We start from the raw sequence: 18045 nt of genomic DNA, 5'->3' as shown, positions 1-18045 counted from the left end.
GGACTCTGTTTCCATGAATGCGTGTTGGAGACAGAGAGACAGTTACTTCAGCTGTTTACATTATAGAGGCCAGTTAGAGGCAAGTGTTTAAGGCGACGCTTCATTTGTAAATGTTTAATATTGAGAGTAAACGTGATATTTTATTAGAATCATATAATCAGAGTTTTATTAAAACTGTATTTTCAGTGCATTCACTTGAGAAAGTGCCAATATGTGGGTTTTTGTAATTAGTTTAAATCACGTAAAATTGCTTTGAGATGTTAAAAATCTGCAAATCTAAAACAATGTGTTTGACAGTGTAGCCTATGATTATATTTGCAACTCCTTCATTTGAAAATCAGTGAGCATTTGGTGTGTACTATAAGCCTGACTTGCTTGTAACATTTGGTTTGTTTGTATTTGTTTACTTTTAGGGAGAGAGAGATTTTGGAGAGGGAGACAGCAGAAGCCGTTCCTGGGCAGGTGGAAAGAGGATAAGGGAAAGATCTGGGAGGAGAAAAAGGAGAGTAATGCACTGACCCCTCGACTGATCTGCATCTAAGCTCAGAATACGAGAAATGTTTATTCACATTTAGATGTGTACTTACAGTAAGTGAGTGAATGAATTACTGTGTTCCTCCATAGCTCCAGACTAACCTTAACATGCGCCCTATTCTCCTCACAAACATTTATCAGTTCCTCAAAGTACTCCTTCCACCCTTCAAATATCATCTCTTCATTAGTCTGCACAATACCTTCTACATTCATTATCATCCTAACATGCTGTACATCCTCACATCCTGTTCCTCTCTCATCTCGCCAGTCGATACATGTCTTTTATTCTAACCTCACTATCCATATTCTCATACAACTTTTCACGTGCATTTTCCCTAGCCTTTGTCACTTCTCCGTTTGCTTGATGCTGCATTTTTTTGTATTTCTTTAGACATCTCTCTTGAGATTCCAATTCTATTTTGTCGACCACTTCCTTCTTAAGATTTCCTGCATGATCTCCTCATTCCAGCACAAAGTCTCCTCCCTTCCTTCCTCTGTCCATACAACAAACACAGTACCTGTAGCCGATTCCCTCACTGCTTTTGCAGTCTCTGCCCATCTGTCCATCACCTCGTCCACCCCACCTAGCATCTGCCTCACCTCCTCCCTGAATCACACACCGTACTGTTCTTACTTTAACGTCCACCATCTGATCTGTGATTTAGCCCTCACCCACTTCCTTTTCTTCACCTCCAAATACATCCTACCTACCACCACCGTCTGATGATGCCTTGCTATACTTCACCCCTGCCACCACCTTACTGTCACTAAATTACTTCAGGTTGCTTCGCCTGCATAAAACATAGTCCACATGTGTAGACCTTCCTCCTATCTTAAATGTCACCCTATGCTCTTCCTTCTTCTGAAAATAAGTATTTACTACTGCCATGTGCATTTTTTGGGGCAAATTCTACCACCATATCAGCTACCTCTCTCCTTTTACCAGTCATAGTGCTAACGTTCAGTGTTTCCACTCTCACCTCCACCTTCCTCACCCTCTTCTTTATTTTGTCTCTCAACTCTTGTTCCCCCTCTCCTTCTCCTCCTGTGACCAACAGTATCACAATTTCCACTGGTACACTGGCAGGAAACAATCCCAATGGTGGACGTTGTTAACCCGGGCCTTCTCTGATCCGATATGGAACTCTTGTTAGTGATCTGCATTGTTAATTTGACATAGTTTATACAAAAGATAATCTTTCTGACACAACCCTCCCTATTTATACACGCTTGGGACCAGCATTACAATGCAATGTATTTCAGTGGCTAGGTTATGATTTGTCTGCCTACATTTACGCATATTGTGAGTTCCAGGAGGACAGTACAATTGAGACGGAGGAGAGTGAAAGCACTTGATGAAGCAGCACAGAATGTCATCAGTGCCACTATCAACACCAATGTATTGGAAGGTATCTCTAAACTCATATAAAGGTAAATCTAGTATAATCTTTTCTTCAAGATTAAATTGTGCATTATGTTTTTTTTTGCCTGTATAGTTCACTTAATGTTTTAAATTAGCAGCCTTTAAGCAGTTGTAGAGTAGTTATTTGTAATATAAGGAGTACTGGTAAAATTCAGCTTTTTATTTTTATTTTCTGCTAAATGCTAATGTGTTTTTAAAACTTTTCAATTTTTGAACTGAAGCTAGGTTATGCATAATATGTAGATTAAAATAAAAGACTGTGTATTCATTAAATTACACTGATGGTCTCATTTGTGGTTACCAAATGTTTAATATTAAATTGTGATATTTCATTAACTGTAGGCTGTTTTACTGTTGTTTGAAATCTCTGTAGAAGGCATGAGAGGACACCGCTGACATGATGGACATGGTAGAACAAACCCCCTGAGCTTCCGGTCCTGTGCTCAGCGCTGGAGCGCCGTCCTCTGACTTGGAGGTATTTAAAAAGGTTTTATGTCCATATAGTCACTGAAATAGGTTTTAGTGAGGCAGGTCACTGTGGTCAGTTGAAGTTAATTTCTCTGGTACAAAATTATGATAGTTCATTGCTTTTGGGTGAGGCCTTAGGGATGGTACTGGTTACACATACTCTCAGGTCGTATGTTGTGGGGACCCTCTCAGGACAGAACTATTGAAAAGGTTTTGGTCAAATGTGCACACACACACTGTCAGGTCTTGCATAGTGGGGTCCCCGTTTAGGGAGAAACACCTACTAAAGCAGTACACGCACAGGTCAGTATACAGACAGTTTATCTGAACTACAGTGTACATTACCCCATGACTGATGTCACTGAGGGTCTAGTTTGAATTTGTTATTATTTTCTTTTCTGACACAGCTCTTTAAGCTTATATTAGTTACACACACTGTCAGGTCTTGCATAGTGGGGTCTCCGTTTAGGGAGACACACCTACTAAAGCAGTACATTCACAGGTCAATATACAGACAGTTTATCTGAACTACAGTGTACATTACCCCATGACTGATGTCACTGAGGGTCTAGTTTGAATTTTCTTATTATTTTCTTTTCTGACACACCTCTTTAAGCTTATATTAATGACACACACTGTTAGGTCTAGCATAGAGGGGTCCCCTTCTAGGGAGACACTCCTACTATAGCAGTACACTCACAGGTCAATATACAGACAGTTTATCTGAACTACAGTGTACATTACCCCATGACTGATGTCACTGAGGGTCTAGTTTGAATTTGTTATTATTTTCTTTTCTGACACACCTCTTTAAGCTTATATTAATGACACACACTGTCAGGTCTAGTAAAGAGGGGTCCCCTTCTAGGGAGACACTCCTACTATAGCAGTACACTCACAGGTCAATATACAGACAGCGTTTCTGAACTACAGTGTACATTACCTCATGACTGATGTCACTGAGAGTTTAGTTTGAATTTGTTATTATTTTCTTTTCTGACACAGCGCTTTAAGCTTATATTAGTTACACACACTGTCAGGTCTTGCATAGTGGGGTCCCCGTTTAGGGAGACACACCTACTAAAGCAGTACACTCACAGGTCAATATACAGACAGTTTATCTGAACTACACTGTACATTACCTCATGACTGATGTCACTGAGAGTTTAGTTTGAATTTGTTATTATTTTCTTTTCTGACACAGCGCTTTAAGCTTATATTAGTTACACACACTGTCAGGTCTTGCATAGTGGGGTCCCCGTTTAGGTAGACACACCTACTAAAGCAGTACACTCACAGGTCAATATACAGACAGTTTATCTGAACTACAGTGTACATTACCCCATGACTGATGTCACTGAGGGTTTAGTTTGAATTTGTTATTATTTTCTTTTCTGACACAGCGCTTTAAGCTTATATTAGTTACACACACTGTCAGGTCTTGCATAGTGGGGTCCCCGTTTAGGGAGAAACACCTACTAAAGCAGTACACGCACAGGTCAATATACAGACAGTTTATCTGAACTACAGTGTACATTACCCCATGACTGATGTCACTGAGGGTCTAGTTTGAATTTGTTATTATTTTCTTTTCTGACACAGCTCTTTAAGCTTATATTAGTGACACACACTGTCAGGTCTAGCATAGAGGGGTCCCCTTCTAGGGAGACACTCCTACTATAGCAGTACACTCACAGGTCAATATACAGACAGCGTTTCTGAACTACACTGTACATTACCTCATGACTGATGTCACTGAGGGTTTAGTTTGAATTTGTTATTATTTTCTTTTCTGACACAGCGCGTTAAGCTTATATTAGTGACACACACTGTCAGGTCTAGCCTAGTGGGGTCCCCGTTTAGGGAGACACACCTACTAAAGCAGTACACTCACAGGTCAATATACAGACAGTTTATCTGAACTACAGTGTACATTGCCTCATGACTGATGTCACTGAGGGTCTAGTTTGAATTTGTTATTATTTTCTTTTCTGACATAGCTCTTTAAGCTTATATTAATGACACACACTGTCAGGTCTGGCATAGAGGGGTCCCTTTCTAGGGAGAAACTCCTACTATAGCAGTACACTCACATCTCAATATACAGACAGCTTTTCCGAACTACAGTGTACGTTACCTCATGACTGATGTCACTGAGGGTCTAGTTTCAATTGGTTATTTACTTTTCTGATTCAGCTCTTTCAGGTTGTATTGGCGGTTGTATTGGTGGTATAATCTGAAATTGTTACTTGTGTCAGGACAAATGTGTCTTACGTTTTTTAATACCATGGTGTATCCATGTCAAGTCAATTTGATTCAGCAATTGTTTAACTGATGAGAGATTAAACATGTTGTAAAATGTATTGTACTTTAAATACTAATGTATTTGTGTGTGGTGTTCACCGAAATGTTTTACTGTTGTTTGAAATCTCTGTAGAAGGCATGAGAGGACACCGCTGACATGATGGACATGGTAGAACAAACCCACTGAGCTTCCGGTCCTGTGCTCAGCGCTGGAGCGCCGTCCTCTGACTTGGAGGTATTTAAAAAGGTTTTATGTCCATATAGTCACTGAAATAGATTTTAGTGAGGCAGGTCACTGTGGTCAGTTGAAGTTAATTTCTCTGGTACAAAATTGTGATAGTTCATTGCTTTTGGGTGAGGCCTTAGGGATGGTACTGGTTACACACACTCTCAGGCCTTACGTTGTCGGGACCCTCTCAGGACGGAACTATTGAAAAGGTTTTGGTCAAATGTGCACACACACACTGTCAGGTCTAGCATAGTGGGGTCCCCGTTTAGGGAGAAACACCTACTAAAGCAGTACACTCACAGGTCAATATACAGACAGCGTTTCTGAACTACACTGTACATTACCTCATGACTGATGTCACTGAGTGTCTAGTTTGAATTTGTTATTATTTTCTTTTCTGACACAGCTCTTTAAGCTTATATTAGTGACACACACTGTCAGGTCTAGCATAGAGGGGTCCCATTCTAGGGAGACACTCCTACTATAGCAGTACACTCACAGGTCAATATACAGACAGCGTTTCTGAACTACAGTGTACATTACCTCATGATTGATGTCACTGAGGGTCTAGTTTGAATTTGTTATTATTTTCTTTTCTGACACAGCGCTTTAAGCTTATATTAGTGACACACACTGTCAGGTCTTGCATAGTGGGGTCCCCGTTTAGGTAGAAACACCTACTAAAGCAGTACACTCACAGGTCAATATACAGACAGTTTATCTGAACTACAGTGTACATTACCCCATGACTGATGTCACTGAGGGTCTAGTTTGAATTTGTTATTATTATCTTTTCTGACACAGCTCTTTAAGCTTATATTAATGACACACACTGTCAGGTCTAGCATAGTGGGGTCCCCTTCTAGGGAGACACTCCTACTAAAGCAGTACACTCACATGTCAATATACAGACAGTTTATCTGAATTACAGTGTACATTACCCCATGACTGATGTCACTGAGGGTCTAGTTTGAATTTGTTATTATTTTCTTTTCTGACACAGCTCTTTAAGCTTATATTAATGACACACACTGTCAGGTCTAGCATAGTGGGGTCCCCTTCTAGGGAGACACTCCTACTAAAGCAGTACACTCACAGGTCAATATACAGACAGTTTATCTGAACTACAGTGTACATTACCCCATGACTGATGTCACTGAGGGTCTAGTTTGAATTTGTTATTATTTTCTTTTCTGACACAGCTCTTTAAGCTTATATTAATGACACACACTGTCAGGTCTAGCATAGTGGGGTCCCCTTCTAGGGAGACACTCCTACTAAAGCAGTACACTCACAGGTCATTATACAGACAGTTTATCTGAACTACAGTGTACATTACCTCATGACTGATGTCACTGAGGTTCTAGTTTGAATTTGTTATTATTTTCTTTTCTGATAAAGCTTTTTAAGTTTATATTAATGACACACACTGTCAGGTCTAGCATAGTGGGGTCCCCTTCTATGGAGACACTCCTACTAAAGCAGTACACTCACAGGTCAATATACAGACAGTTTATCTGAACTACAGTGTACATTACCTCATGACTGATGTCACTGAGGTTCTAATTTGAATTTGTTATTATTTTCTTTTCTGATACAGCTCTTTAAGGTTGTATTGGTGACACACACTGTCAGGTCTAGCATAGAAGGGTCCCCTTCTAGGGAGACACTCCTACTATAGCAGTACACTCACAGGTCAATATATAGACAGCGTTTCTGAACTACACTGTACATTACCTTATGACTGATGTCACTGAGGGTCTAGTTTGAATTTGTTATTATTTTCTTTTCTGACACAGCGCTTTAAGGTTGTATTGGTGACACACACTGTCAGGTCTAGCGTCGTAGGGACCACTTCTAGGAAGACACTCCTACTACAGCAGTACACTCACAGGTCAATATACAGACAGCTTTTCTGAACTACAGTGTATGTTACCTCATGACTGGTGTCACTGAGGGTCTAGTTTGAATTTGTTATTATTTTCTTTTCTGACACAGCTCTTTCAGTTTGTATTGGTGACACACACTGTCAGGTCTAGCATCGTAGGGACCACTTCTAGGGAGACACTCCTAGTATAGCAGTACACTCACAGGTCAGTATACAGACAACATTTTCTGAACTACAGTTTACGTTACAGTGTATTTCTCTAAGTAATATGCATTTTCCCCAAGTATTTTTTTTCTTTTCCACAACTGCTGACTAGAATTTCAGCTGGTTCTGATAACTCCTCCACAGCTGCCCATAGTTTTCGGCACCTGATATCGAAGTTCACATGCATGGATGCAGCAAACTTGGCTACAAATCCCATAACACCTATCTCTACTGGTCTTGCATGTGCCTGCCACCCACGTTCCGTACAGTTCCCAAACTTTGTTCGATATTTGGACACTGAAAGCCGTGTTTGGTATTGAACCAACACAGGACACCATTTATTATATTGTTTTGAGGTTAGACTGTAAAAACTTATAGTTTGAAACAGACAAAAGCTCTGCAGGTCTCCCTTAGCCAGAGGGAGGGGCAGGTACTCCACAGAACATGCTTCTCATTGGTCCTCACTTGTATTAACTGTCCATGATTTATTTATATAAATTGTAAAGTATTTAAAATAGTAAAGCTATAAATGTGTCCCTAAATTTGGTTTCAGAAAGTTGGCAGCCTACAATTTCATAAATCACACTGCTTATTATTATAGAAAGAATAATTGTGCCCACACACTTTTACACAGGCCCACCCAAAGATCAATTTGTGGCTATGCCACTGATGTAGTTAACGTTTAGTCATAGTTCCTAGTTTGAATAAATGTAATAATATAAACTGGACTTGCTGCCACATCAGGCCATTGGTCTCGTTACACATACAAGGCTGGGGTTTGCATTCTTGCAATTTGCTGCTGATACAATTTAAATACAAAAATTCAGGTATCTCGTTTCCACCTGCCACTATCACTTCTCTCATTGAAGTGTTTGTAAAATAAAATAACTGTAGTTAGTAAGGCCTACCGATTTACATAGACTTAATATATTAACCAAAATAATAAATCTTGTAAAGTACTGTATGAAAAAATATGAGAATGACACCCTGCCTTTACGATGTTTGTTGGATGTGGCCCTTGAGTAAAAGTAATTGGGGACCCCTACTCTATTGTATCTCTGATAGTGCATTTCCACCAAAAAGGAACCAGAACGGTTCCAGTTCGCAAGGTGAATTTGGAACCGTTTGGTATGTTTCCATCTACACAAACTGGTTCGCGACCTAGAAAAGTTTGTTCCCAGCTGAGTTTCAAATGCAGCGTTATTGCACTGCGGAGCTTGACAGGGTAATTTACAACGTTTCAAATAAATAAATAAAAAGAATAAAAACTCCCTGTTTTTTTTTTTCTGGTGCTGTTTGTGTGCGATTCCATTTGTGTTAGTCAGAGCCGCAGCTCTCGGTTACGTTTCTCTGCTGTTCACAAGCTCAGCAGGACGGCTCTGAACTCAGCAACATTTACACAGTATTATATCTCACTCGGGTCTGACTTCATGGTAAACAAAGAATAAACAATGACTCTAACAATGAGTCTAACAGTCTTTGGTGCTGGCGCTGTATTCAGGCACAGCGACTCCCCCGCTAATGACGTATACCTGTTTCCCCTTTAAACGTGTAGAAATGCAGCAGTTCATTGGAAAGAACCAAGGTTCCAAGAATCAGGAATGGAACCGGTTTAGGAGCCAGAGTTCTTTTGGTGAAATAGCGCTGTGATTGACAGCAACAAATCAATGTTCTGATCGGTTAAATAAACCTCACTATATGATTGGTACAGCTAAAGCTTTCCTATTGGTACATCAGTTGGCCAATCAGGGTCAAAAATTCACAACTGTGAAAAGAGATTTACACAAGCAGCAGAGAAGGTGAATGTGTGCATTTTTTGTCACATTTGGAACATAAAGGTTTGCTCTGGTGCATTTTAAAACAATACTCACAAATGTAATGGACTTTGTAACTGCTTTTGAGCAACTACATACACAAAATTTTAACTGTGCTTGAGCAACTACATACACGTAAAACTAAAATCCACAAATGTATTGGAATGCACAAATTTAAAACAACAACTACAATAATAAATTAAATTCACAAATGTGCAAAAAAGATTTGCATTTGTAAATGAAATGTTGTGAATGTGTGAATCAGTAACTTCTCAAACGGTTTAAAATGTGCAAGAGCAAACCTTTTTAAAGTTCCAAATGTGACTGGGGGAATTTTTGAATGAGATGGAAAAATCCACACATTCTCCTTCTCTGTTGCGTGTGCGAATCTCTTTTTGCAGATGCGGATTTAAGACCCTGTTTTGACGGCCAATTGATGGACAAATAGGAAATCTTTAGCTGGACCAAGCAGATTGTGAGGTTTGTTTAACCAATTGGAACATTGATTTGTTGCTGTCAACCATAGCGCTTTTCCACAAAATGAACTCAGGTCCGTGAACCGCCGCGTTTCTACGGACAGCAGAGAAACGTAAACAAGAGCCGCGGCTTTGATCAACGCACATGCAATTGCGCCTAACTTCACCAAAAACACATAAAAATGGGGCATGTTCCTGTTTTTTCCTATTATTTATTTATATGAAACGTTGTGAATGACCCTGTCAAGCTCCACTGGGCGATAACGCTGTATTTGAAGCTCTGGGCTCTTGTTTACGTTTCTCCGCTGTTCACAAGGTCAGCAGGATGCCTCTGAACTCAGCCATAGTGTCTCCGTTCATGACGTATTCCTGGTTCCCCTCAAAATGTGTAGAAATGCGGTGGTTCACTGGAAAGAACCAATGTTCCTAGAATCAGGAACAGAACTGGTTCAAGAACCAGAGTTCTTTTGGTGGAAAAGCGCTATGGTTGACAGCAACAAATCCGATTGTTTAAACAAACCCTGCGATCTGATTGGTCCAGCTAAAGCTTTCCTATTGGTCCATCAATTGGCCTTCAAAACAGGGTCTTTAATTCGCAACTGCAAAAAGAGATTCGCACACACAGCAGAGAAGGCGAATGTGTGTTTTTTTCCATCTCATTCAAAAACTCCCACTGTCACATTTGGAACCTTTAAAAAAGGTTTGCTCTTGCACATTTTAAGTATTTTACTGATTCACACATTCACAACATTTCATTTACAAATGCAAATCTTTTTTACACATCTGTGAATTTAAGTTATTATTATTGTAGTTGTTGTTTTAAATTTGACGTATACATTTGTGGATTTTAACGTGTATGTAGTTGCTCAAACACAGTTACAAAGTCTGTTACATTTGTGAGTATTGTTTTACAAACTCAAAATTTTTTACCCTTTTTTGACTCCATATTTGACTCCAGAACATTAGTGCAGAGAGTACAGTGCAGTAATTACAAAGATCTTAAAATACATACAGAACAGGACCAGTAGACACAACACAGACAACAGTGTAGTTCTTCTTCTCATCAGCCTATGCCTCAAATTCTCATTGATGGGAGCTTGTCTCTTCGCTAACTGTCAGTCACAAGTCTCATACTACTGGATATTTATTGGCTGTTTGCATGGCATCAGCGATTTCTGGGCAAGCTCTTGTATCACATCTTTCAGCGGTTCACACGTAGCAATCGAGATAGTGTTGATTTGCCTCTGACCTAAGGGTTGTTCCCGTGATCCCCTAAAACATCGTCTTTGACAAGAAAATCGGGGCTACAATCGTGCAGTGTGATCATATATCAGGAATCCATCAAGAAACATGTAATTGAATGATATTTATGAACGTACTTGTTTTATGAATGAGATGGATTCACTCAAGTATAAAGAAATGGTAAAAAGGTACTCTACTAAGTATTAATTACACCTGTCACAAAGGGTTTTAAAAGGTGTTTAATAATTCTGAGGCAGTAGTTATTTTGGGCATTTTTTGTTGGATTGGGAGAAAACAATTTTATCTATTTAAATTGTTATTTTAATCACTTTTTGCAAAAAAAAAATAGCTAATAATCCTAATTTGGGGCTTGATACCATTTTAAGTGCCAATGTAGGTCTGTTTTCTCTTTTGCATGTTGTAAGAAAAACAGCCTTATTAAATCATGCAATTTGTGCCAAAAAAGATGTTGGTAAAAGAGAAATTTTTATTAAAATTTAGGCATAGGGAAATTTCCTTTGAGATATATATATATATATATTTTTTGTCACCTAGGTCCAGTGAATTCCATGGAGTGGAGAAGCTCATGTTGATGGAAAGTTCCTGGAAAGCTGTTTGTTCACTGTATACATCTGAACAGTGGGCTCTTAAACCTGTCTCTGCAATGTTGTGATGTGATTTATATTGTTTTAAAGTTTCTGTTTTCAGACTTGATCAAAGCTCTCTCGGACCAGGCAGTTTTGATAGGAACACCTTGTGTCTATACTCACTGTTCATTTCATCAGCTCCATTTACAATGTAGGAGCATTTTGTAGTTCAGCATTTACAGAATAGTGTCCATTTCTTGTGCTGCATGCTTTGTTTACCAGATTTCACCCTGTTCTTCAATGGGCAGTACTCCTAGAGGACCCCCACCTAGCGCGATTTGTTTTGATTCCAGATACATTTCTTGGGGTGAGGTTGTGGTAGTGAAAAGCCAACCAGGGACCAAACAGTCCAGTAGTGTAGGTCCCATGCATTGCACAAGCACAATTAATGTGTTGCTCTGGTATGAGTGGATCAGACATGGCAGTGCTCCTACATGGTAAGAGTAACTAATATAATGGACAGCGAGTGTAAGTACAGTGTTCGTAATGGAGTTCTTGGTTAATATCATAGATGGACTGTTTCATGTAAATTATTCTGAGTTTATATTGTGTGTGTTCATATTGATTTTTAATTTTCTTTATCCTAGCTAAGCTCATCAGTTATTCAAGGTATTATTTATTTATATTGTGTTTTATTCTCACAGTTTTTGGCTAACTACATTGCTTCTACAGTATGTACACATCTGTGCCTATCTTTTTCAGAGTTTAATAAAAGAACAAATTAGTTCAAATAACGTTAAAGGTTAATAAATTAATCTTTAAACGAATGCATCGGCCTGGATTAGTTGTTTTTCTGCATTAATTATAGATTACACATTGTTCTCTCTCAAAATGAAATTGGTCCCCACAAAGAATGAGAACAGGTGATTTGTGTAATATTTGGTCCCCAAATATACTCCAAACCTGAAATGTCCCCACAAGTCACGAGGTCGTCTGGTCAGAATCAATTTTGGTGAGATATTTGTAATTTGAAGTGATATTAAGATTCACAAGTGCATTTTGACAAAGCATGATTTTTTTCAAGTCTGTAGCACCTTGGGAAAGGGTAGACCCCACAATGTGAGTATTCCTCCAGGTGACCCCCACAACGCACAGAAACAAGTATGTGTGTGTGTGTTTGTGTGCTTGACTGACCTGTCTGTAGACCAGGTTTTGTCTCCTATAGCACATCATGAGGAGGAGAATCATGATGTCAATGACAACCATGGATGTGATGGTTTACAGCAGGGAATAACATTGTGCCATAATTAGCTCTAATTATCTGACTATATAATAAAGAATTCATAGTAATTATAAGTCTAAATATAGGTATAAAGAATCGTTTTTTCTTTAGAGTCATATGAAAGCATATGCTCTTGCCACATAGGCGTTAATATTCTGCACCAGTTTGTGTGTGTGTGTGTGTGTCCTGTCTCAAACACCCATGCAGAGATGATGAGACAGCAGCGCTAGTGTATGACACACGAGTCAACATGCCCCGAGGTGAAAGTGTTTAAAAGTCAATGTAGCCAACGTAGCTCTCAGCAGAATTTGAGAGATACACACACACACACACACACACACAGATAGATAGATAGAGAGAGAGAGAGAGAAATAAGAGAGTGTGCATGCATCTCTAAACTTTAGGCAGTGGTACTGGACCATAATTATGTGTTTGTGTATGCTTTAAATCCATCTATTAATAACTTCAGAAATTAGTAGTAGTGTAGTAATGTAGTGGTATTGTAGTGGCTCACGTTTGCCTCACATTCAAAAGGTCATCAGATTGAAGCCAGGCAGAAACACAAGGGCATGTCTCTTCCTTTTTGGGGGGGCAGCCATGGCCTTGAGATTAAAGAAGCAAAGCACCTAAACTTCAAACTGCTCCTCAGGCTCTGATGTGGTGTGTGTTCACTGCTCCTAGGGTGTCTGAAGAATTGCTCACTAGTGTGTGTTTGTGTTCACACTAACACAGATGGGTCAAGTGCAGAGAAGTAATTTCCTTAAGGGGATCAATAAAGGTGCTTCTACTTCTTCTTCTTAAATAAGCAAGTGTCCACAAACTATACACTGTGTTATTTAGGTTTTCCCGCTCCTCAAATTCATCCACTTCAATAGATTATGCCTGTGTTTGGTGAGTCTTACTCACCTGTCAGGTACATCTCCTCACCCTCTGTAAACATCATCTGACACCGGGCACAGCGAGCACAGGTTGGATGGTAGTGTTTCCCTCCAGCCTGAAGGCAAAGAGAGAGGATGGATCATGGATATTTTTTTAAAGTGGGGATGCACCAAAATTTTAGCCATTAACAATGGTCAAATTGGACTTTTATTATCTTTGACAAAAACTAAGAAGCCTAAAGCAGGCCTAAATAGTGATAACAAAAACTTTGTTTCCTTTGTTGTCCCACCATTCTCATTGAAATCTCTGCAGCAGAATGAATCCAAACATGAAAATGTTTCTTTTTTCTCCCAGGAACAGTAAATTAAATGAATGAGTTATCCACAATGTCATGTGTATTATCAAGAAGTACAATCCAAAATATCTGATACTTTGCTGAACTTTAATACACCACATACCAATGACAAGCTACAGTTCACAAGCATTTAAGACAGAATGAAAAATTCAAATTAGAAATTTAGGTGCTAAAAATGAACTGCTGCACAATTTAAATAAGACATTGTAATTCTTAAAATCTCAGTTATCTTTATTCTTTGGTGGTAGATCATCTTAAATAAAATAAAAAAGAAAAACACTATTGCCAGTGTTATATATTATGAACAAATATTTGTGCTCCTTATTTCATTTCTGCATGAATTAATCCTGGCCTCCACAATTTTTAAAATGCCAGAAACACGTGACAATGGCTAAATGGCTAATGGCCGTCCGGCTAAACTAGGCTTGCCTAGTCTTGGTATTTTTATTAACTTTTTTATAGTTTTCAACCAAATAGTGTCCTGAAAGGGAAGAATTCTCATTTCAGTGCATCCTTATTAGAAAGGAACCCACGAAGAAGGATTCTTAGTTCATAAACACAGAGGGAAAAGCTTGTTAAATCTGTAAGGATAAATGCTTTAACGGCTGCAACAAATGACAGGGAGCATGAACCACATTTCAGCAGCTGACTTTGTATAAACCAACAGGGCAATGAGCTCCAGTTTCGCTCTAGTCCTGAAACTTCATCAGCTCAGCTACGCTAAGAAAATCTCTTGATTATCATTGGCTGCTCTCAAGCACCTCCAAGACTCATTTTTGCCAGGCATCAGTTACGGAGAAAACTATTCCTTAGAGTCTGCAGATAATTCGGTGCTCAGTGAACACAACAGTGCCTCGTCTCTTCATGCGTTCACTCCACCACAGGTGTCAACCCACATGGTTCCTCCATACAAAATGCTATATGTCCTACTGTTTGTGGATATTGCTTCTAATTTGAGAAATCTGGTCTTCCCTGAAGAGCAGTGGCTGAAACTGCATCAAAGGAGGTTAAAATCCCTTCATTACAGAGGGAACGCTGGAGGCCAAAAGGTTCAGAATCTTTAAGGCTGTAGAAGTATATTAGATCAAGAGCAATCTGTTTTTATCCTAAGCTACATATAAAGTATTAAAAGTGCTCATTAATAACATATTTCCTTTCTCAGGTCTTGTCATATACTCACATGGCTTCCACCCTTTAAAAACACCCTCTAGTACACTCACTTCAGCCATAAATACACTTCCACCAACTGCTTTCTAGAAAAGCTTCTAGAAATAGCCTGGGATTGACGTGTGTTCTAAATAAGTGTGTGCTTTCTTTTAGTGTCTGTGCTAATTGATGTGCTGGTCGACCGGCAGTGAACCTTAACTGCTCACTTAATCTTATTTATCGGCTTAAAGGGAAGATTCTCTGGATTCTCAGGATGACCCTCACATATTTATGTCATTAGTATATTTACAGACCTAATGACATTTCCTCTGTCTTTTCTTGGACACCACTTCTATCTGATCAGATGTAATGTCCAAATGTTCTTAGACACTCTTCATGATGAAGTAATTCAGTGGATTAGTTCAAATGTATTTATAGTCCAAAAGAAATCAACTAAAATTAGAGCTGGATTTCATGGAGTTCTTGCTGCTAAATTGCACTAAATCCAGAGAAGAAAAGAAAAAGAAAAACAGAAATGTTGCATCACAGTGTAAAGCCTTCCAAGAAGAATGGAGCCTTCATTTTGGGAGAAACCTTTGGATGAGTAGCTACCTATTAGCATTTAACCAAGAACTCTCTATTTTGTGAACTGTTTTCAGTGGCTAAAATTTCAGCAAAGAGTCAATCAGTTTCTTGGAGGTTTGATTGATTTTGCTCCATATTATTGTCTATTATCCGTATTATTGTCTATCTCCATCAAACAATCTGATCCAGAACTAATTATCAGTATCTGAACTCACTAATGTTTATGACAGATGTGAATATGATGAAACATCTAGTCTAATGAGCACTCTACATCAAAGCGGGTCACATTTTTCTTTTTTCATTTATTTATTTGATTTATAGTTTCACCTCGATCTTTATACATATAGTGCATTTCCCTTTCTAGACACGCAGGGCTCTTTACAATCAGCACTACATAGAATGCCATTCCATTCAACCCTCAACAAACAAACCTGTGAGAAGTGGCCATCAAATGCGGACAGTGTACTCTCAAGCAGGAACGACCGTCCGCATTGGGCATTAGGGGATTCACCCAGCATAGAGTGCCAAACCATGTCTGGGCGTACACACGTACAGACACTCATTCACATACACACTCATTCACTCACACCAGGCTTGTAGAGTAGCCAATTCAGCTAACCTTCATGTTTTTAGACTGTGGAAGGAACCTGGAGACCCTGAAAGAAACCCACCCAGACACTGGGAGAATATGCAATTTCACCCAGATGGGACTTAAATCCAAGATCCCACTGTTGAGAGTTGAATGTGCTAATCATCAAGCCACCATGCAAAAGTGGATAAGGAGGTGTCCACAAATTCTAGGCTGCTGAAGTATTACTTTCTTTAATTCTGTTCAGTGTCAGGTTGGTGTTACGTTATTTTTGCTTTTCTCATATGAAAAAGAATGTCAAATTATGCTAAGAATGCATTTTGCTGAGAGTTTTTTATTAGAGGAAATAGAACATTTTTGTTCTGTATGGACAGGTGGGTGCCTGGACTGAAGAAAGCTAAAGATGGGTTGAAGCAACAGGAGCTTATGCTTTCTCTGTTAGAGGAATTAGAAAGCAATCCATGTGCTGTATCACGAGGAGCCTCCCAGAGGGCGATAGAGTGCAGATCAAACCTACAGGATATAGATAAATCAGTCTGTGGCCCACTAGCTATAAATAACCCCACACACAAAAAAAAAAGAAAGAAAAAAAAGCCCCTCCCACTAGAACACAGCACTTCACACTAAGCACTCAGACACACACCCAGGCAAGAGAGCAGTGCCTCTGAGTGTGTGTGTGTGTGTGTGTGTGTGTGTGTATGTGTGTGTGTGTGTGTGTGTGTGTGTGTGTGTGCATTTGTTGGAGGGTGCGTGTTACCGTTAAGCTTCATCAGCTCGGAACTGTCTCTCCTGGCAAATGATCTCTTCTCTCATTTGTATGTAAACTACCTCATCATGTTGATCTCCCTCTGTGACTGTCACACATAGTTTCTGTCTCTCTCTCTCTTTCTTTCTCTGGTTCCTCAATGTGCATTTGCCTCTTTGTTCTTTCAGTTTTCCCCCGCGGGGAGCACAAACACATGGAGCCGGAGGTGAGGGAAATATCCTTAAAATGTAAAAACATGATGCGTAAAATCAAGATTTAAACCAGACACACGCTGTGTGATTTAAACCTGTTTCTAAGCCCTATTTGGTAGCCTCTGGATAAATTATAGAACTGAGCCAATTTTCAGCCACATCAGCCTTCATTTGACATGCAGCGTGAGGAAGGAAGCAATGACCGATCAACTGCCCGAACAAGTAGCGACAGAGTGTTGAGGGAATTTCTGACATGTCATATATTGTTGTCATCGTTCATGCAGTTTGATCACCTCAGAAGCTGATTTAAGGACCTCACTACCTCACAACGTTTCATTGGTGATATTTCACAAAACCATGCAGAAACAGGAGATGATTATGTTTGGACGACTTTTAATATGATGTTTAATCAAAAAACACTTTATAAGAATCTGTTTGCATGCTCAAAATGTGTAATGTGTTTACAAAGTCCCAGAGTGTGTAAATGGGTAAAAAAAAAAGTGTCTCAGCCGAGTCTGCTAGGCTTTCTCTCTCTTCTCATGGCAGAGAAATATGTTCAAATATTTAGACAACAAACAGATTTCCAAGCGTTGAAAAGCATGAACTGGAATGAGGATATTGCTCTAGTCCTGCTCCATATCTGGGTAATATTGACTTATCTTAGCAGTAGTTATTACTTAAGTTGAAACTCCAAATTAAAAGAGAGCTAACTTCATCAAAGTAAACACAGACTGAAAGTGCTACAAAACAATTACAAATGAGTTTCAAAATGTAAAACGTCAGCCACGAACAAACAAAAGATATTTTTACCTCTCAAACATATCAATCCGCATTAAAGGATGCTGAGTTTCTCAATATAAACAAATGCAAAAACAGTACTTCCCCTCAATCATAGAGGTTGCCTTTAAATTAAAGATTTTGTGCAGTGAAAATGTAGTCAAACAGTATATGGCCAGTATATGGTCACAAGTCAGCAAAGCTATACGTTTCTCATCTTTCTGATACACAGTGTGGAAAAGCTTCTAGCCTGTACAGGGTTGTGTTGAACACATATTTTGTCATGTCACTGGGATGAATGACATT

At 39.1% G+C, this 18045-nt stretch overlaps 1 protein-coding gene and 1 long non-coding RNA gene across 3 annotated transcripts in view; one reads left to right on the top strand and one right to left on the bottom strand.

Annotated features, from left to right (window-relative positions):
* ablim3 (actin binding LIM protein family, member 3) overlaps positions 1-18045 on the bottom strand; it is a 106856-nt gene that overhangs the window by 27244 nt on the left and 61567 nt on the right. The window contains exon 7 of the mRNA XM_066649198.1: positions 13358-13445. Coding sequence (XP_066505295.1) covers positions 13358-13445 — 88 coding nt within the window. The remainder of the gene's footprint in view (positions 1-13357; positions 13446-18045) is intronic.
* Positions 1312-12071, top strand: LOC136673614 (uncharacterized). Of its 2 annotated transcripts, XR_010795948.1 has the most exons (5): positions 1312-1965; positions 2331-2432; positions 4863-4964; positions 6957-7051; positions 11138-12071. It is a non-coding gene; the product is annotated as an uncharacterized lncRNA (long non-coding RNA). The 2 variants fall into 2 exon arrangements; XR_010795947.1 differs by lacking the exon at positions 6957-7051 and having other exon boundaries at positions 1395-1965; positions 11138-12069.

This window comes from Hoplias malabaricus, chromosome 17 (genome assembly GCF_029633855.1).
Source record: "Hoplias malabaricus isolate fHopMal1 chromosome 17, fHopMal1.hap1, whole genome shotgun sequence".
NCBI classification, from domain to species: domain Eukaryota; kingdom Metazoa; phylum Chordata; class Actinopteri; order Characiformes; family Erythrinidae; genus Hoplias; species Hoplias malabaricus.
This window is presented reverse-complemented; position numbering and strand designations above follow the sequence as displayed.